Below are 21094 nucleotides of genomic sequence, written 5' to 3'. Positions count from 1 at the left end.
TCGCTGATGGGTGAGTCCAGAACCAGAGGACACAGTTTAAAAATAAGGAGTAGGCCATTTAGAACAGAGTTGAGGAAAAACTTCTTCACCCAGAGAGTGGTGGATATATGGAATGTTCTGCCCCAGAAGGCGGTGGAGGCCAACTCTCTGGATACTTTCAAGAAAGAGATAGACAGAGCTCTTAAAGATAGTGGAATCAAGGGTTATGGGGATAAGGCAGGAACAGGATACTGATTGTGGATGTTCAGCTATGATCATAATGAATGGTGGTGCTGGCTTAAGGGACAGAATGGCCTACTCCAGCACCTATTGTCTATTGCCTCCCCAGTAGCAATACCTATACTAATAGGATGTAACTCATTAGTTGGTACAGGTATTACCTGCCCTCAGAACTAGCTTTAGTGTTTCAGATATTTTATTGAATACAGATTCCACCCACTGTCACAATGGGATTTAGAACCACTATTCCCAGAACCTGGGTCTGTGGATTACTAGTGCAGTCATATTAACACAGCATCACTGTCTCCTCAAGCACATTACATACCTCCACTCATAATATAGTCCCGGAAGAATGGGATCCTGAACCAGAGAGGCAGCATCAGTACGTGTGGCTTCAGCCCAGGGTACATTTCCCTGAACCCTGTCACCTCAGTGCAGAAATTTCCAAAGGCTCCAGCTACCAATACACCATGTGGATGGAAACCAAATATATAATTCTTTTTGGGATCCAGATCTGCCGTCTTGATGAGCTGCAAGAAAAGATCGCAGTGGAAAATAAAGTCACCTTTCAGTTGAATGGAAGCACATATCTGAGGGTCCCAGCCCCGACGGTAAATCTGAGAATCAGAGAGGGAATCCTTTCAGCCCATCGTGCTGGTGCTCAGTCCCAATCATCCGCTCTTTCTTCGTTTGAAAACATTTAGCATCCACATCTGCACTACACCTACACCACGTAAGACATCCATCACCTTCAGCATCCATTCCCTCCACCACTGACACTCAGTAGCAGTGTGTACCATCCATCAAAATGCACTGCAGATATTCACCAAAAATCTCAGGCAGCACCTTCCAAACCCAGGACCACTCCCATCTAGAAGGACAAAGGCAGCAAGTAGATGTGAACACCACCTTCTGCAAGTTCCCCTCCCAACCACTCATCCATCCTGACATTCTTCCTTCATTGTCAATGGGTCAAAATCATGGAAATCCCTCCTTAATGACATTGTGCGTTTAACTACAACACACAGGCTGCAGTGGTTCGAGAAGGCAGCTCACCACCACATTCTCAAGGGGGAAACTAGGGACAGGCAAAAAGTGCTGGCCCAGACAACAGCAACCATTGTGTGAATGAGTAAATAAAAAATATATCCAAAGACAAACACAAAGAGTACGAGGGAAACTCAACAGCTCTGGCAGCATTGTGGAGACAGAAACCAAATTAATGATTTGACTACAGTATTAGCATTTTTGAAAATGATTCAACTTGCTTCACTCAGTCTTTCAGACAATGAATTTCACATCATTATTCTATGCAATTGTTTTCCTCCTCATTTTTGCATTGCTTTGAAAAATGATTCATTTATGGAATGTGTATCTTACAGGCTAGGTCTATATTTATTGTCCTTATCCAATAGCACCTGAGGTTCTTTTCACAATTATGACTAGTCTGCCTGCTTTTTTAAAATTAGTTCATTCATGATGCGTGAATCACACAGGCAAAGCCAGCCCATATTGCCACCACTGACCCTTGTGCTAAAGATAACAGTTTCTTTGTGCTCAAATTCAAAACCACCCTATGAAAAACCACGATCCAAACTATTCATTACTTTGAATATTTCCATCAAATACTCTCTTAACCATTTTGCCTCTTTGAGAATGAATCCAGCTTCCCCAGTCTCTGCATGTAGCCAGTCCTTCATCTCTGGTTTGAGGATAGGAGCAAAAATATTGCTCTGTATACACCTGGAGCATTTTACGTCGTTTTGTTCATCTTCTCTAAGAAAGGCTATACTATAGAGGAAGTGATGGCCTATTGGTATTATCACTGGATTGTTAATCCCAACACCCAGTTCTGGAGACCTGGGCTCAAATCCTGTCATGACAGATGGTGAAGTTTCAATTCAATAACAACCTGGAATTAAGAGTGTAATAATGGCCATCAATCCAGGGCTGAATGTTGGGAAAGCTGATTTCATTCACTAATGTCAATTAGGGAAGGAAATCTGTCATCCTTATGTGGTCTGGCTTATATGTGACACCAGGTCTCTTATCTGCCCAGTGGACATGTAGGGATGGACAATGAATGCTACACTCACAGTCTGCGGATGATGTAAAAAATCATTGAGGAGGTGCAGTGGAAATTCCCCAGACTGATTCCTGGCATGGTAGGTTTGTCATATGAAAAGAAGTTGGATTGACAACCTATAGGCATTGGAGTTTAGAAAAGTGAGATGAGATATCATTGAAAACAATTCAATACAATCACATTTGATGCAATTATGGCTTCAGCTCCACCTTCTTGCCTGTTTCCCCCAAATCCTTGAGAATCCATAATTGCTCAAAAATCTGTCTAACTCAACCTTGAATATATTCAATGAGTTAGTCTCAGTGTTCTCAGTGGAAGAGAATCCCACAAACTAATGATCGTCCCAGGGAGGACATAAACATTCTCATCTCTGCCTGAAGTGGGAAACCTCTCATTCTGAATCAGCGCTCCTTAGTATAGATTCTCCCATAAGGGGAAAGATCCTCTTAGTCTCTACGCTGTCCAGCTTCCTCAGGATCTCATATGTTTCAGTAAGATCACCTCTCATTGTTCTTCACTCCAAGGGGAAAAGCTCCAAACTGTTCATCTTTCCTAAGACAAAACCCTTCATTTCAATAATCAGCTAACAAATCCTTTCTGATCTACTTCTGATTGATTTGTCATGGAACCACGGTGAAAAGATGAACCATGATTAAGCTGAATTTCAGAATATGTTCATGTGGCCGAATAGCCTCCTGCAACTATCACGTGAAAACAGCTGCCTCTGGCTTCTCAACCAAATGTAGAATGTACGAAACTGATCTTGATCAATCATGTCCCATCCTGTCAGAATTTCCAAAGGTGTTTTTTTAATCAACAAAACATACATCTTGGGAGTAGGTGAAGGTCATGTCGAACACTGACCTTGGACATTGAGTGCTGTGCTACAGTTTTAAAAACCATAAATTAATCTTTAACAGATTAATTGTTCAGTAAATAAATAAACATTGTTGTAGAACTGGGCCTGGAGCGGAAGAAGTTGGGAGGAGAGGAATAGAATGCTTCTGGTTTTGAATGTGGTGTTTCCCACCAATAATTCACCTCTTCTCGTGTACACTTTCTACATACACAGTACCGTTAATATAAGGATCATCTAACTCCATTCTTTTTTCATTTTTTCATAGGATGTGGGCAATGTCAGCATTTATTGCCCATCCCTGAATTCCCCTTGATCTGAATAACTTAGTCAACAACATCAGAGGGCAGTTAAGAATCAAACACGTTGCTGTGGGTCTGGAGTCACACGGAGGCCAGACCAAGAAAGGACGGCAGTTTTCCTTCCCTAAAGGACAATAGTGAATCAGATGGTTTTTACAATCACATATTTATAGAAATTATGAAGAGTAGACCTGTGAAACTGCCCTGCCATTCAATTGGACCATGGCTGATGGTAGTGGCCTTACCGCTAGACTTTAACCCAGTAATTCAGGTAAAGTTCTGGAGACCTAGGTTTGAATCCTGCCGGAACAGAAAGTGGAATTGGAATTCAATAATTATCTGGATTAAGAATCTATTGATAATCATGAAACCACTGCTAACTGTTGGGAAATAAATGATCTGGTTCACTGATATTCTTTAGGGAAGGAAATCTGTTATCCTCAGCTGGTTTGGCCTACATGTGACTCCAGACCCACATCAATATGGCTCATCTGCCCTCTGAAATGGCCCAGTAAGCCATTCAGTTCAAAGGGCAATGAGGGAGGGGCAATAAATGCTGGCTAGCCGGTGACACTCACATCTTAGAGTGAAGCATGAATCATAATCTAACTCAGCACCTTGTTCCTGTTTTCTCTTTCATCCTTGCTTTTTGCTTTTTCTTTTTTCAAAACCCACTACCAAATCACCCACTTGAGCAATTAAACAATTACAGATTAGTAAGTACTGCCCCTCCAGGGACAGGGCAACAATAATAAAAACAAAATTACAAAGAAAATGGGGCAACAAGAGAGGTGTTAAACCAAAATGATTTTGGTCGTGGGGGGTGGGAAGATAATGCACACAGACCCCGCATTGTCCACCTCTCTCTATGGGCTGCCTTGATGCTCCCTTTCCAAGGCAACCTGAGTACGGGTATAGTCATAGAAAAGAGGCAGACACTTGGAAATCATGACCTCTTCACGTTGATTAGTCAATTAGCCAAATAAACTGGGGATGTTATTAACTCCTTTCAACCCTTTTGTAGATATTTTCTGATTAACCTGTTCAGAGATGTAACACTGATAATGGGAACTGCAGATGCTGGAGAATCCAAGATAACAAAGTGTGGAGCTGGATGAACACAGCAGGCCAAGCAGCATCTCAGGAGCACAAAAGCTGACATTTCGGGCCTAGACCCTTCATCAGAGAGGGGGATGGGGAGAGGGAACTGGAATAAATAGGGAGAGAGGGGGAGGAGGACCGAAGATGGAGAGAAAACAAGATAGTAGAGAGGAGAGTATAGGTGAGGAGGTAGGGAGGGGATAGGTCAGTCCAGGGAAGATGGACAGGTCAAGGAGGTGGGATGAGGTTAGTAGGTAGGAAATGGAGGTGCGGCTTGAGGTGGGAGGAAAGGATGGGTGAGAGGAAGAACAGGTTAGGGAGGCAGAGACAGGCTGGGCTGGTTTTGGGACGCAGTGGGGGGAGGGGACGAGCTGGGCTGGTTTTGGAAACTGCCATCCTCACCTGGTCTGGCCCATGCATGTCTGCAAATCTATAGCAATGAGGTTAACTCTTAACACCTGCCTTGGCAATTCGAAATAAATGCTGGCCTAGCCAGTGATGCTCACATCTTGTTTTGAATAAAAGAAATCTAGCCTGCATGTCTTTGAACTGTGGGAGGAAACTGAAGCACTTGATGGTAACTCTATGCAGACACAGGGACAATGTGCAAACTCCACACAGTTACCTGAGGTTGGAATTGAACCTGGCTCCCTGGTGCTGTGAATTAAAAGTGCTAACTGCCAAGCTGGAGTAGGCTTCGAGTAATTCTCTGATAGGCCTGAAGCGTTAGTGACCCAGGCAGTGTCCAGGCCTATGGTATGGCAAGATGCCTGCCCTTCTAGCTCTTAATGAGTTGATTAGCAAGTGGTCAGATGATTTACCTTGCCAGGAAGGGTGGCATGTTAGTCATGAACTAACACATTTGCCCTATACTATAAACATGATGGTAAAATTCCCCTCGCTGGAGTAGCAGTTCGGGTGGCAGAGGGTAGCAGTTGGGAGAATGGCGGAGTTTAGTGGTGGGGAATGCCATGGGTGTGGAATCTTGAAAGTCAAGCTGGACTGATCAGAGATTTTGTGAAGAAGCAAGCTTTTGCACAAAACACACTGGACACCTGGAACTTACTCCCGTAAAACTCTGTTAAGGCTGAGTTTCACACTGGGTGTTCAAGGCTGAGGTTGAGAGAATTTTTGTTTGCTAAAGACACTAGCATTTACCAAACCAGGTGGAAGGTATATCAGATACAGATCAGTGGTGATCAAATCGAAAAATGGAAAGGATGGAGAGATTGAATGGCCTCCTCCTGTTCCATTGCTCCAACAAGTAAATTGAAACCAGCAAAATTACAGTGCAGGGCTTTGAGGAATCTAGTCAAAATCTAGCCCCATCATAGCTTCTGTTTCCCATAGCATAGTTAAACATTCACCTTTGTAAATTGCCTCTGGAGATCCTGACCTACAGTAACCCAGCTGGGTTAGATTTAGATAGCAAGGGATTCTGCCGGAACTTAGAAAGTAAAAGAGTAAATAATGTGAATGTCAGTTCATTAGGGAGGGGTAATGGGTAGTCAATAATAGATAATAAGGAAATAGAGGATGAAATGAGCTAATGCTTTGCTTCTATCTTCTCCTGAGGATATAAATAAAATCTCAAAGATGGCTATTTGTCAGGAAGTGGAAGGGAGAGGAACTTAAGAGAAGTTTTAATCTTGAAGAAAGTGATTATGAGCAAATTGATGGAGCTGTGGGCTGAGAAGTCTTTGATTTCAAATGGATTTCATAGGATCCCTAGAGTGTGGAAGCATGCCAATCAGCCCATCGACACTGACAGTCTGAACAGCATACCACCTAGACCACTTCTCACCCCTCTATTCCTATATTTCCCACAGTCAATCCACCTAACCTGCACATTTTTGGACTATGGCGGGAAACTGGAGCAGCCAGAGGAAACACATGCAGGCATGGGGAGAACATGCAAATTCCACACAGTCATCCAGTCTGGGCCCTAGTGCTGTGAGGCAGCTGTACTAACCACTGTGCCACCGTGATGCCCTAGTTTCACCCTAGAGTCTTCAGCGAGGTTGCAAATGAGGTACTAAATGGGTTGGTTTTAATATTGCAAAATCCCCTAGGATCAGAAGAGGATCAATTAGACTGAAAAGTAGCAAATACAAATCCTCTATCCAAGAAGGGAGGAGATAGAAAACAGGAAACTACAGGTCAGTTAGGTTCATATCTATTATAGGAAATATATTAGAATTGATCATTAAAGAGATCGTAGCTGCACACCGAGAAAAGAACAATACAATGAAGGAAAATCAGTATGGTTTTGTAAATAGGAAATGATGTTCAACCAATTTATTGGTGTTCTTTGGTGGGATAATGCATGCTATTAATAAAGGGGAACTCATAGATGTACTGTATTAGATTTCCAGAAGGGATTTAATTTGATGCCATGTCATGGGTTATTGTGGAAAGTAAAAGTAAAAGCTCATGCCCAGAGATTATTGGCTGGCTGGCAGAAAACAGAGTATGAATAAATGGGCCTAGGCAGGATGGGACTATGAGAGTCCTCTAGAGTCTGTGCTAGTGCCTCAGCTTTTTATTGTTTACATTGATGACTTAGATTATTCTTTTTTTAATTCATTCACAGGAAGTAGGCATCAGTGGATAGGCTAGCATTTTTTAACCATTTCTAAGTATTTTGTGAAGAAGACATAAGGAAGTTTACAATTGTAAATCTGGCAGATGCACTATAATGTGGGAAAACGTGAAATTGTTCACTTTGTCAGAAAGTATGAATTCAACAGAAAATAACTGTGGTGTACTGACATTACTGAGGTGCAGAGAGATGTATGTGTTCTGGTAACTGAGTCACAAAAGGTGAGTATGGATGTGCAACCCTTAGCTAGGAAGGCAAATAGAATACTCTCCTTTATTACAAGAGGAATTGAATGCTATATTGAGGATGTTTTGCTTCAGTTACAGAGGACATTGGTGAGATCACATCTCAAGTACTGCGTACAGTTTTGGTCTCCTAATTTAAGGAAGGCTATAAATGAATTGGAGGTGGTTCAGAGATTACTAGACTGATACCTAGATTGTCTTGTGAGTGGACACTGACAGACTGGGCATGCTGCTGCTGGAATTTAGGAGGCTGAGGGGGTGACTGGATTGAAGTGTATAAAACCCTGAACAGTTCTTCTTGGCAAGATGGATGCGGAAAGATGTCTACCCTTTGTGGATCACACCAGAACCAGGGAGCCACTGTTTTCAGATCAGGGATTACCCTTTCAGGATGTGGAGATGCCAGTGTTGGAGTGGGGTGGAAAAAGTCCGAAGTCGCATGATACCAGGTTATAGTCGGAAAAGGTTTTGGAGCTCAGCCCCTTATTTATGTGCAGTGAGAGAGGAGAGCACACAGGCACAGAGTTTATAGGAAGAGAAATCAAGAGCAGAGAGATCATAGGTCATACACCTGATCATACACCAGTTGATTCAGAGAAAGATCTCTGATGGAGATCCAATGAAGAGGTTGGATTGTCTACTTTTGCTCCTATTTCATATGTTTGAATGACAAAGTACACCCAACATATGATAGTGTAGCCTTCACGCAGCATTTAATATCTGTTCCTAGACTGCCATAAGGAGTTAGTGGTATTAGTGTGTAGCCTGCTAGATGAGATCATTGGGCAGTTATGAGTCAACCACTTTGCTGTGGGACTGGAGTCACATGTACTCCAAATCAGGTAAGGATGGCTGATTTCCTTTCCTATAGTATATTAGTGAATGAGGTGAATGAACAAATGAATGAATTTATTGTCACATGTATCTTGAAGATACAGTGAAAAGTATTTTATCACCACAATCTAGCCTCATTTTGAGTTGCAATAAGGATAAAAAAAATTCTTAAATAACAGTTCATCCTCTGTTCAAATTGGGGTCTCATACTGGGCCTCAGGGCATCTGCATAGGTCTCTGCAAGGTGTTCTTGTCCTCAAGGAGACCCACTGCTCCAGGGACAGCTAAGAAGATGCTGATGCCCAGGATCTGAGAGATTCATGTTCACCAACACCAATACCAGCTGTGTAATTTTCAGATATTTTTAAAATGCATTAATCTGCAGATCCCAACTGGGATTTTATCAAAGGCCTTACGTAAAGAATTAAGCCAATTCGGCTGAACATGCAAAATCTGTGCTCCACTTGAGCCTCCTCTGATCATCTTCATCTCACCCAGTCAGCATATTCCTCCATTCCTTTCTCCTTCATGCATTTATATAAGAATCGTGAAATGTGCCCAAAATGTTCCATTTTCTCACCATGCTCCTTTGTAAAGATGTTTCTCCTGAATTCTTTGTTGGATTTGTTAGCAATTGTCAACAATTTAATGCTTGTAATTCTGGTCCTGTGAGTGGAAAAATCTTTCCCGTAAAACCTTTACATAGCCTTTAAAATCTCAATCAGGTTATCGGCCCTTCCCCACAATCTTCTCTGTTCTGGAGAAAGGGCACCACCCTGTTCAATCCTCCCTGACACTCAGTTCTGATATTGTTTCAGTAAATCTTTCTCGCAGCTCCTCACCGTGCCTCTAGATCAATTTTATTCTCGGAGGCTAAAACTATTCAACAGTTCTCTGAAGGCAGAATTGTTAGTCCTGCCAGCCCTCACCCCATTTAAGTATCCATTTATTGACTGTCTAATGGCCTAACCTCATTTTTGACACCATCTGAGGTGTTCAGGGTCAAGGAGAAAGCCCAGAATATCACTCCGCTAAGATTTCATGGGATTCAGCGATCACAGCCTCCCCAGGCTTTTAGAAACATAGAAAACAGAGCAGGAGTAGGCCATTCAACCCTTCGAGCCTGGTCTGTCATTCAATATAATCATGGTGGATCACCCAATTCCGTCCCCTGTTCCAACATCCCCCCCCCCCACCATTAACCATTTTATCCCTTTAGTCCCAAGAACTTTACCTAAATCCTTCTTGAAAACAGTCACTGTTTTATCTTCAACCTCTTTCTGTGGCAGAGAATTCCACAGGCTCCCCACTCTCTGGGTGAAGGCATTTTTCTTCATCTCAGTCCTAGCCCACACCCTTGGACTGTGAACAATTTCTTTCCACCAACTCCCACGACCCCAACCCCAGCCAAGTCCAATTCCTACAGGCCTTGCCAACCCTCTCTGTTCTGAGCCTCCCCATTCCTGCCCCAAAGCTCATCTGGCCCTGGATTTCGGGATGTAGAGTCTGGGGACTGCTTTGAAGTCCAGTCTTGTCCGCTAGTGCCTCTGGAATTAGAGAGATTAGCCAAAAGCTCGCTGATTTGGGGTTGCCACCAGTGTGATGGGCATAAGCGTTGTTTGAAGCCCATTAAGTGGCCAGGGAACTGCTGTGATTGGTGGGGAGTGTTCTTTGCCAACCCTTCACCCGGTAGGCTATGCAACCTTGAATATCATGCGCCGTGTGGTCCTAGTTTCATACAAGCTGAACGTAAAAATCTCTCAAAAAAAGACTTGAACTCAAGTCTTATTCATCTACACCTTTGGACTGGTAATCTTGAAATCAATTAGATTAGTGTCCCCACTTATTTCGTTCTCTGCACGTGTGGTTTGTTACCACATCCGATTTTGAAGAGCCATGAGAATAGTTACTTTAGTTTGTACGAATAAACTCGGAAACCCAAAACGCAGTGCCTGGGTTAATGATTGTCCCTTGTCCTCTTCTGTAACACCCTCTGAACCCTGTGTTTACTCAATGCATGTTAATCCCACTGTGTCAGGAACAGGGTGGAAACATTGATATTGGTTTGGGTGATAATATTGACGGAAAGTCACCCATGCACACCATTTGAGTTAACCCTTCACAGCACAAACACAGGTCTCTCCAGGGTCAGTGCATTCTTTCTCATTCACGGGAATAGGCAGCATTTATTGCCCATCCCTAATTGCCCAGAGGGCTGCTGAGAGTCAACCACATTGCTGTGAGTCTGGAGTCTCATGTAGGCCAGATCAGGTAAGGATGCCAGTTTCCTTCCCTAAAGGGCATTAGTGAACCAGATGGGCTTTTCCTGACAATCGACAATGGATTCATGGTCATCATTAGATTCTTAATTCCAGATACTTATTGAATTCAAATTCCACCATCTGTCGAGGTGGGATTGAACCCGGGTCCCCAGGATCCTTTCCTGGGCCTCTAGATTAACAGTGAAGCGATAATACCACTAGGCTATCGCCTCCCCCGATTCATGATAAAATGAGGGGAGAGAGCATCCTCATTGATCAGAAGAGCAAATTCTTGGTGACCAATTCTGGGGATATGCAGATAGTTGGAATTGAGATCACTCATGATCTTATTAAGTTATGGGGCAGGCTTGAAGAGCCTAATGGCCCATTCTTGTTCCTTGTTCATATGTTTTTATGGTAAGACAGAAGTCCACGCCTGTGCTTCTGGGTCTGCCTAGTCTAGAGCTGACAGAATTACTGCAATGCATGTTTACTGAAGAGGGAGAATGATGGCACAGAGAACCAGGCTGGTACTCTGGGGACATGGATTCAAATCCCATCGTAACAAGTGGCAAAATGTAAATTCAATTGAAAAATCTATTCTTAATAATAGATGCCATGAGATTATCACAAAACATTGTTTTAAAAACCTATCTGGCTCACTATTGCTTTTAGGGAAGGAAATCTGACATCTTTACTTGGTCTGATCTACATGTACCCCTGGACCCACAGCAATGCAATTAAGTCTTACCCTACCTCTGAAATGACTCAGAAAGCCACTCAGTTTGAGGGCAACCAGGGATGGACAATAAAATACCAGTGATGCTCACATTGCTTGGAAGAATAACCGAACAAAGAAAAACCTGAGGTTGGATTTCAAATCCTCATTTTATTTAATTGAATTTAAATTCTTGCATCTGCCATTTGAACTCATGCCCTACCCCACTCCCCTTCACAAAACATCACCCCCCCCCCACTGATTCCTAGGCCAGTGACCTCACCACTCTAACATTGTCTCAATGCATGTAGACTTCTCCTCATAACTCTTGCATGTTTTCCCTTTGCAGATCTAGAAGGGAGTGATTTAACACTGAAATTAAACAAAGAACTGCGGATGCTGAAAATCTGAAACAAAAGCAGAAATTGCTGGAGAATCTCAGCAGGTCAGATAGCACCCAGTTCTAAAAAAGTGTCACTAGACCTGAAACATTAACTCCATCTTCCCTCCACAGATGCAACCAGACTTACTGAATTTTCTCCAGTACTTTCTGACATTGTTTTCGTTAACACTAAATATTGTCTTAACTGGAATTCCCTACAATGGACTCATCCATTGTTGGTATCATTGAAAAGAGTGGAAGACCATTCACAGGGCACTTGGATGCCAACAACCCTTTGTAAGACATTCCTCAATTAGGTACTTTGAGATGTTTTACTATGGTAAAGGCACTACATAAATGTAAGTTTGAGGGTTACATACCATGTGAATATAACTTTTTAACTTCTGTGAAAAGAACCATTGATGCATTTGTTTATTTCTGAGTGAAAATGTACAGTAAATTTCTGATCAGTCACACTTGGAAATTGAAATAAATGCATTGCAAACTGTCGCAATCAACCTATTCATGAAAAGTCCAAGGGAGAACAAATCTGCTCCCATTTGAATTGTCACACATTTGAGCTACATCTTGTGGTTAAAAACAGAACCACAGACATTTTGTAAATCTAGCTTAGTTTTCTTTGGGGCAGGAAAATGTGCTGGGTATCTGAAACAAACATAAAATGGAAATTGCTGCAAAACTGAAGAAGGGCCACTGGACTTGAAACGTTAACTCTGCTTCTTTTACCACGGACACTGCCGGACCTGTTGATTTTCTCCAGCATTCTCTGTGTTTGTTTGATTCTTCACATCAAACTAACTGAATGCAGTATTGGGGACATTGCATGTGTGTAAATGCAGGTATATAGGGACATAGAGTCATGCAGCACAGAAGAGACCCTTCAACCCATTGCATTAGATGTTATCTATTGAAAGACCATTTTATGAACCTTTGGCTCCCTCCACAGACTGAATTTGATATGAATACATTCGGGAGTTCATGGTTTGTCTTGACACACATCATCCAGAATAGATAGCTCCTTTCTGAACAATTAATATCTGACAGTTCTTCAAAAAACACAGGCTTCTCTGCTGTGTATCTGATCAGCGGATCAAAAGAGCAATATTTACTTGTTTGCTTCACTTTATAGCAAGATTTTCTCCATCCAGTAAGTCACGGGAATGTGGATCTTGCTATTAAAAAGTACATTGTCCCCATTGACGACAGGATCCAGAACCTTTTATAGAACTGATTCAAGGCAACTGACAAAAGAGGGAAATGGTGATACAGGTAGTTCTCCTATAACGTGACCGTACTATAGAAAACCACCACAGAAGATCACGTAATGGGGAAATTGCTATACCTGCACAGCAGAAGGTTCATATTATCCAAACAGCGTTCACTATTCATCAATCGCGTTATAGCCAATTTGTGTTAACAAAACAAGCGTTATAGCAGAACTACTTGCATGAGGAGCGAGCAGTTAGGGTCTGGAATGTACTGTCTGAGAGAGTGTGGCGAGGCAGGTTCACTTGATGTAAGGGTCTGGAATGTACTGTCTGAGAGTGTGGGAGAGGCAGGTTCACTCGTGTAAGGGCCTGGAATGAACTGTATGAGTGTGGGGTAGGCAGGTTCACTCGAGGGGTTAGGGTCCGCAATGTACTGTCTGAGAGTGTGGGAGAGGCAGGTTCACTCGATGTAAGGGCCTGGAATGAACTGTCTGAGGGTGTGGGGGGGGGGCAGGGTCACTCGAGGGGTTAGGGTCTGGAATGTACCATCTGAGACCGTGAAGGGGTGGGGGGGGCGCAAATTCCAATGAGGAAGAAGCCTGAAAGGCAGCTGGTTCAGGACAATTCAACATTAAAAATGAGAATGTTGGCAACATAGCTGAAATGAGGCTGGGCATTTTGTTTACATAGAGGTGAATAGTACTAAGGACCAAATTCACGGGATAACTTCAAAGCTATTTCTCAATCAGTCAGAGCATTGTGTGTAAGATTCAGGTCATCTTTTTGCAACTGTAGAAGATGTTGGTGAGGCCACATTTGGAGTACTGTGTGCAGTTCTGATCGCCCTACTGTAGGAAAGATATTAACTAGAAAAGATTTACTAGGATGTTTCCTGGACTGGAAGGTGGGATTTATAAGGAGAGGCTGGTCAGGCCGGGACTTCTTTTTCTGGAGCATAGGAGACTGAGGGGTTACCTTACAGAGGTGTATAAAATCATGAGAGGCATCGATAGGTAGATAGCCAACAGCTTTTCCCCATGGTAGGGGCGTCTAAAATTGGAGGAAATATGTTTAAGATGAGATGAAAGAGACACAAAAGGATCCCGAGGAGGAATTTTTCACTCAAGAGGATGGTGAGTGTCTGGAATGGGCTGCCAGAAGTTGTGGTGGAAGCGAATACAATTTTGTCATTTAAGAAACATTTGGATAGATACATGGATGAGATAGGTATGGAGGATATGGACCAAAAGCAGGCAAATAGGACTAGTTTAAATTGTGAAAACTGGGCGGTATGGGCAAGTTGAGCCAAAAGGCCTGTTTCCATGCTGTAGACCTCTGACTCTAGGAAGGTGGTCATGTGTTAGTGCTTAAAAAAGAATCTTGAACTTACCTATCAATCGGGAAAGGCAAGCTAGGTCTCTTAAGAAAGCAAAATACTGCAGATGCTTATGATCTGAAATAAAGATGGAAAGTCTCGGAGAAACTCAGCAGGTCTAGCAGCATCTGTGGAGAGAGACACAGAGTTAACATTTTGAGTCAAAAGCTCGGAAGAACACGGATCTTTGGGGCTTGTCGGCAGATCCCTGAAAGTGACAGATCAGATTACTAGGGCCGTTAATAAGATATATGAGACGCATGTTCTTGTCAGTCGTGGCCTAGATTGTAAGACCAGGGAATGAATGTTGGAGCTGAACAGGACTTTGAGGCCCTAGCTGGAGCACTGTGTGCAGTTATAGTCACTGCACTATCGGAAGGATCTGATTGCACTGGGCAGGCTGCAGAGGAGATTCCCCACGGTGCTGCCTGGGATGGAGATTTTCAGCAATGAAGAGGGACTGGTTAAGCTTGGGTTGTTTTCTTTAGAGCACAGAAGCCCGAGGGGGACCTGACTGAGGGGTAATTGATATTGAGGGACATAAACACGGTGGATAGAAAGCAGCTATTCTCATTAGTTGAAAGGTCAATAATGAGGGAGCATTATTTTAAAGTGAAAGGCAGGAGGTTTAGAGACCATATGAAGAAAATGTTTTCACCGAGGGTGGTGAGGGTCTAGAATGCACGCCTGGAAGGGTAGTGGGGACATAAAATGTCACAGTCTTTAAATGGACTTGGATAAGCATCTGCAGTGTCATAACATTCAAGGCTATGAGTCTCGTTCAGGAACTGGGACTAGTGTGGTTGGTGGTATATATTTGATGGTAGAGACTTGAAGTGTTTCATCCATATTATGTGTCTATAATTCTATGTTTCTTCAATGTTCCATGCTTTCAGCTGCCCAGGTCCTAGCTGTAGAATTCCATCCCTCAACCTTTTATTGATCTTAGTAGGATAATAGGTTGGCACAACATCGTGGGCCAAAGGGCCTATACTGTTCTATGTTCTAACCTTGCCATTTTTGATCTGTCTCCGCTTCAGAAACTTGTTCAAAACAATCACTTTAATCAAACTTTTACTTGCGGTGGCTACCTTTGATCTTGATGCAATGACAGTAAGGAAAATTTGGAAGCTGCTTTAAAATGTCTGATGAATCTGTGTCTAATTTAAAAATTTTTGTAAAGGATATTTGATGGTTTATATCCAGAGGTATCAATTGTAATTTTTAGATAATGAGAAATTCTAGGCTATGTGATTTGGATAGGAAGCCGTGCCAAAAGGAAGGAAATTAAAATCGTTCCTGTGGTAAGCAGCCAAATAAAAAAAAGAGAGAGAATCAAGGAGTCACTTGGGAGAGTAGAATTCTTGAGCATTCAAAAAGCATATTTAGGATTACTGTTATCTTTTTTTCCAGGTTCTATGAGATTGAATGGCCAGAATTGTCCATGCCGTATGAACAGCTAGATACACACCACTACAACTGATGGGAGAAGGATGTTTGAGAAGGTTCTGGAAAAATGTCTTCCAATCATATAAAGCATTGCGTGGTGGAACCCTATAGAAAGGAAAGTTGCTGCCAGCCATGAATCCCTGAAGGATGGGAGCTACAATTTGACCCAGGGAAGATTTGAGCCTGAATGGACTGTGTGCCTGAGCCTAGGCCATGCAGAAACAGTGTACTGGCCAGTCACTTTGTGACGTACCTGCTATTCCCTGTATAAATTACACTTCATAAAACAATGACTTCAATATTAATTTATAATTAACTTACATTGATTCTGATGCATATTGAAACAGACATTACAAAAATATGAAATCTTGTCAAGTAATTTCTTCATTTAGAAGTTGATCAGTAAAATCTTTTGACTTACAGGTCCCCACCGGGTCTGCAATATTTTCCTATCTTAATTTGTTCAGCAACAAATTCTGTCAACTGCAGTTCCTGTGGAGTGTTATGGGATGATTTACTGGAATGCAGAGTAGTGCAGCACAGGAACAGGCCTTTTGGCCTGCTAGTTCTCTGCTGGCCATGATGCCATTGTAAACTATTCTCATCTCCTGCACATGGTCCATATCCCTCTATTTCCTGCCTGTTCATGTGGCCACCTAAATGCCCCAATAACATTGATACCATATCTGCTGCTACCACCTCCCCTGGCAGTGTGTTCCAGGCACCTGCCACCCTCTGCGAAAAATACCTGCCCTGCATTTTCCCTTTCCCCCTCTCTTCTTAAACCTATGGCCTCTAGTATTTGACATTTCCACCCTGAGAAAAAGACACCAACTGTCCACTCTATCCATACGTCCCATAATTTCATCTACTTCAGTCCCTCAGTCTCCGATGCTCCAGTGAAAACAATCCAAGTTTGTCCAACCTCTCCTTATAGCTAATGTAGTCCAGGCAGCGTCTTGTTAAATATCCTTCCCATAGTGTGGTGACCAGAGCTGCACACAATACTGCAAATGTGGCCTAACTGAAGTTTTATACAGCCTCAACATGACTCGCCAACTTTTATACCGAATGACCCAACGAATGAAAGTAGGGATGCTGTAGGCCTTCTTTATCAGCTTATCCTCATATGACAAGTCCTTCATCCCTGGGTTCAACCTCAGGTGAATGTCTGTGCAGAGTCTGCACATGCTCTCCATGTCTGTGTGGGTTTCTTCCAGGCGCTCTGTTTTCCTCCTGCAGTCCAAAGATGTGCCGGTTAGGTGGGTTGGCCATGCTAAATTGCCCCATAATATCAAGGATTGACTAGCCATTGTAAAACCCAAAGCAAGGTTATGGGAATGGAGTGGGGAGGCAGGTCTGGGTGGGATGCTCTTCACACAGTTGGTGTAGAACCGATGGGCCAAATGGCCTCTTTCTGCACTTCAATGATTCACTGGTCATCGTTGTAAACCTCCTCTGGACTCCCAACACCACCAGCTCATTTTCTTTAGATATGGGGCCCAGAACATTTTTTTCCCCTTCATTCTTTAACAGGATGAGGGCATTACTGGTGAGGCAGCATTTATTGCCCATCCCTAATTGCCCAGAGGGCAGTTCAGAGTCAATCTTATTGCTATGGCTCTGGGGCCACAGACCAGGTAAGGATGGTAGTTTCCTTTCCAAAAGGACATTAGTGAACCAGCGATAGTAGGACCTGCAGATGCTGGAGAATCTGAGATAACAAGGTGGGGAGCTGGATGAACACAACAGGCTGAGCAGCATCAGAAGAGCAATAAAGCTGACATTTTGGGTCTGGACCCTTCTTCAGAAATGGGGGAGGGGAAGGGGATTCTGAAATAAATAGGGAGAAAAGGAGAGGCAGATAGAAAAAGATAGATGGAGAGGAGACGGATAGGTCAAGGAGGTGAGATTGGAGCCAGTAAAGGTGAGTGTAGGTGGAGAGTTAGGGAGGGGATAGGTCAGTCCAGGGAGAACAGACAGGTCAAGGAAGCGGGATGAGGCTAGTAGGTAGGACATGGGGTTGGGCCTTGAGGTGGGAGGAGTGGATAGGTGGGAGGACAGGATAGGGAGGCAGGTACGAGCTGGGCTGGTTTTGGGATGCATTCGGGGGCGGGGAGATTTTGAAGCTGGTGAAATCCATATTGATACCATTGGGCTGCAGGGTTCCCAAGCAAAATATGAGATGCTGTTCCTGCAACTTTTGGGTGGCATCATTATGGCACTGCAGGATGCCCAGGATGGACATGTCATCTGAGGAATGGGAGGGGGAGTTGAAATGGTTCATGTGGGCGGTGCAGTTGTTTTTTGCGAACCAGACGTAGGTGTTCCACAACGCGATCCCCAAGCCCCTGCTTGGTTTCCCCGATGTAGAGGAGGAGAGGTCTCAACAGGAACAGTGGATACAGTATACCACATTGGCAGATGTGCAAGTGAACAACTGCTTGATGTGGAAGACCTTACTAGGGCCTGGGATGGGGGTGAGGAGGGAGGTGTAGGGGCAGGTGTAGCACTTCCTGTGGTTGCAAGGGAAGGTGCCAGGTGTGGTGGGGCTGGAGGGGATTGTGGAGCTGACAAGGGAGTCCCGGAGAGAGTGGTCCCTCCAAAAAGCAGATAAGGGTGGGGAGGGGAAAATGGCTTTGGTGGTGGGGTCGGATTGCACATGGTGGAAGATGATGCGTTGAATCAATACATTGCCCAATGGTGTCAATGTGGACGTCACAAGCTTCAAAATCTCCCCTCCTGACTGCATCCCAAAACCAGCCCTGCTTGTACCTGCCTCTCTAGCCTGTCCACTCCTCCCTCCTCAAGGCCCACCCCCATCTCCTACGTACTAGCCTCATCCCACCTCCTTGACCTGTCCGTTCTGCCTGGACTGACCAATCCTTTCCCTAATTCCCCATCTACACTCACCTTTACTGGCTCCATCCCTGCCTCATTGATCTGTTTGTCTCCTCTCCACCTATCTGCTACTCTGTCCATCTTCTATCCATCTCCCCCCTCTCCCTATTTATTTCAGAATCCCTTTCCCCTTCCCCATTTTTGAAGCAGGGTCTAAACCCGAAACATTAGCGTTCCTGGCCTTCTGATGCTGCTTGACCTATTAGTGAACCAGATGTTTCTTTTCCCCTAATAATTGGCAATAGATTCACGGTCATTAGATTCTTAATTCCAGATATTTTGTTGAATTAAAATTCCACCATCTGCCATGACAGGATTCGTACCCGGGCCCCGAGAACATTATCTGAGTCTCTGGATTAACAGTCCAGTGATAATACCACAAGGCCATTGCCTTCCCCAGTTACTGCTCACAGTATTCCAGTTGCAGTCTGCACCCCAGGACCTTATACAGTCTCAGCTGTGCACTTGGCTCTTATATTCTAGGCCTCTTGAAATGACTTGTCTCTGCTGGACCATATCATGTATTTTTAAATGCTCAACTAATTACATCCTTTATCATAGGCTCTACTATTGTTTCCAATTATAGACATTAACCTAACTGTTCTATGGATACCTGTTGTTTTGTATCCTCTTTTCAAATAAAAGTGGTAAATTAGCAGTTTTCTAATCCTCTGGGACATTTCCAGAATCTAAGGATGCTTGGAAGATTTTTAGCAGTGCATCCACTATTTCTGATATTATTTCATTTAGCATCCTAGGAATAATTCCACCAGGTCGAGGGAACCTATCAGTCTTTAGCCCCATGAGTTCCTGTAGCAACTTCTCCTGAGTGATCGATTATGCATTTATTCATTTGCTTCCTTTTGCCTCTTGATTATTTAGTAATTTTGGAATTCTATTATTATTTTCTATTGTGAGGACTGAAGCAAAGTATTTATTCAACTCCTCTGCTATTTCCTGGCTCCTCATTATTAATTCTCCAGCCTCATCTTCTAAGGGGCCCATGTTTACATCGACTTCTCTCTTCATTTTTATGTATTTAAAGAAGCTTACTATCTAGCTTGATACTATTTGCAAGTTTACCATCAGAATTTAGCTTCTTTCTCTTTATTACCATTTTGGTCATCTTTTGTTGGGTTTTAAAACTTTCCTAGTCCTCTGATCTTTGCTACATGTTTTATTTTCAATTTGATGCTATCCTTAACTTCCCTGGTTAACCATGGTTAGCTTCTCTCCTTCCTAGAATCCTTCTACCTCACTAGAATCTGTCTTTGCTGTGATCCATGAACTATTCCTTAAATATCTGTCACTTTTTCTTCAACCCCTTTCCCAGTCACTCCAACCAACCAACTACACTGATTTGAGTTCAGCACAGTTGTCATGAAAACAAGTTGGCATGCTTGCCTTCATTGCTCAGCCCTTTGAATATAGGAGTTGGGAAGTCATGTCGAGGTTGTACAGGGCGTTGGTGAGGCCTCTTCTGGGATACATCTGGTTGCCTTGTTGTAGGAAGGATATTATTAAGCTTGAGAGGGTTCAGTAGAGAGATACCAGGATGTTGCCAGGTATGGAAGGTTTGAGTTATAAAGAAAGGCTGGATAGGCTGGGATATTTTCCAGTGGAGCGCAGGAGTTTGAGAGGTGACCTTTTAGGACTTTATAAAATAATGAGTATAGATAGATTATTTCTCTTTTTCCTAGAATGGAGGATTTCATTTCTAGGGGGCACATTTTTAAGGTGATATGAAAGAGATATATAAAAGACAAGAGGGGCAAATTTTTAAACATATGCTGGTTTATGTGTGGAATGAACTTCCTGAGGAAGTGATGGATGTGGGTACAATTACAATATTTAAAAGACATTTGGATAAGTATGTGAATAGAAAAAGTTTGGAGGGAATTGGGCCAAGGGCAGATGGCTGGGACTAGTTTAGTTTGGGATTATGTTTGGCATGGACTTGTTGGACCAAAGAGTCTGTTTTCTTGCTTCATGACTCTATGACTCTCAAACTAAAAGCTAACTTCAAGCATGTTATGGTCACTATTTCCTAGGAGATCTTTATCTCAATCACTGGTTAAACCTGCATCATTACACATCACCGGATCCAACAGAGCCTGATCCCTAGTTGAATCCACATATATTATTCAAGGAAATTGGTCCAAAAAGATGCTGTATTATTCTTCATGTCTACATCTGCCAATCTGACCAACCCAGCCTACATGAAGATTAAAGTTACCTGTGATTAATTTACTGCCTTTGTTACATGTCCTCATTACCTTCTGATTTATTCTCTGTGTCACCATTTACCTACTGATAGGGGCCTACAGACTACTTCTTACCCCTTACATTTCTTACCTCCACTATATTGATCCTACATCTTTCAATTCAAGATCATTTCTTGTTTTTGCATTTATTCCATCCCATATAAACAATACTACCCTCCCACACTTCCATTCGTGCCCATCCTTTAGAAAAGTCACATACCTGTGAAAATTTAGTTCCTAGCTTTGACCTCCTTGTAAGTGATGGTGGGA

At 43.0% G+C, this 21094-nt stretch overlaps 1 protein-coding gene across 1 annotated transcript in view; it reads right to left on the bottom strand.

Moving 5' to 3' along the window:
• mogat2 (monoacylglycerol O-acyltransferase 2) overlaps positions 1 to 21094 on the bottom strand; it is a 50147-nt gene that overhangs the window by 6644 nt on the left and 22409 nt on the right. Inside the window, exon 3 of the mRNA XM_048533125.2 lies at positions 545 to 749. Coding sequence (XP_048389082.2) covers positions 545 to 749 — 205 coding nt within the window. The remainder of the gene's footprint in view (positions 1 to 544; positions 750 to 21094) is intronic.

The sequence above is a fragment of the Stegostoma tigrinum genome, chromosome 6 (genome assembly GCF_030684315.1).
Source record: "Stegostoma tigrinum isolate sSteTig4 chromosome 6, sSteTig4.hap1, whole genome shotgun sequence".
Lineage (NCBI taxonomy): Eukaryota > Metazoa > Chordata > Chondrichthyes > Orectolobiformes > Stegostomatidae > Stegostoma > Stegostoma tigrinum.
The sequence above is the reverse complement of the archived record's forward strand: the minus strand, read 5'-3'. Positions and strand labels throughout refer to the sequence as shown.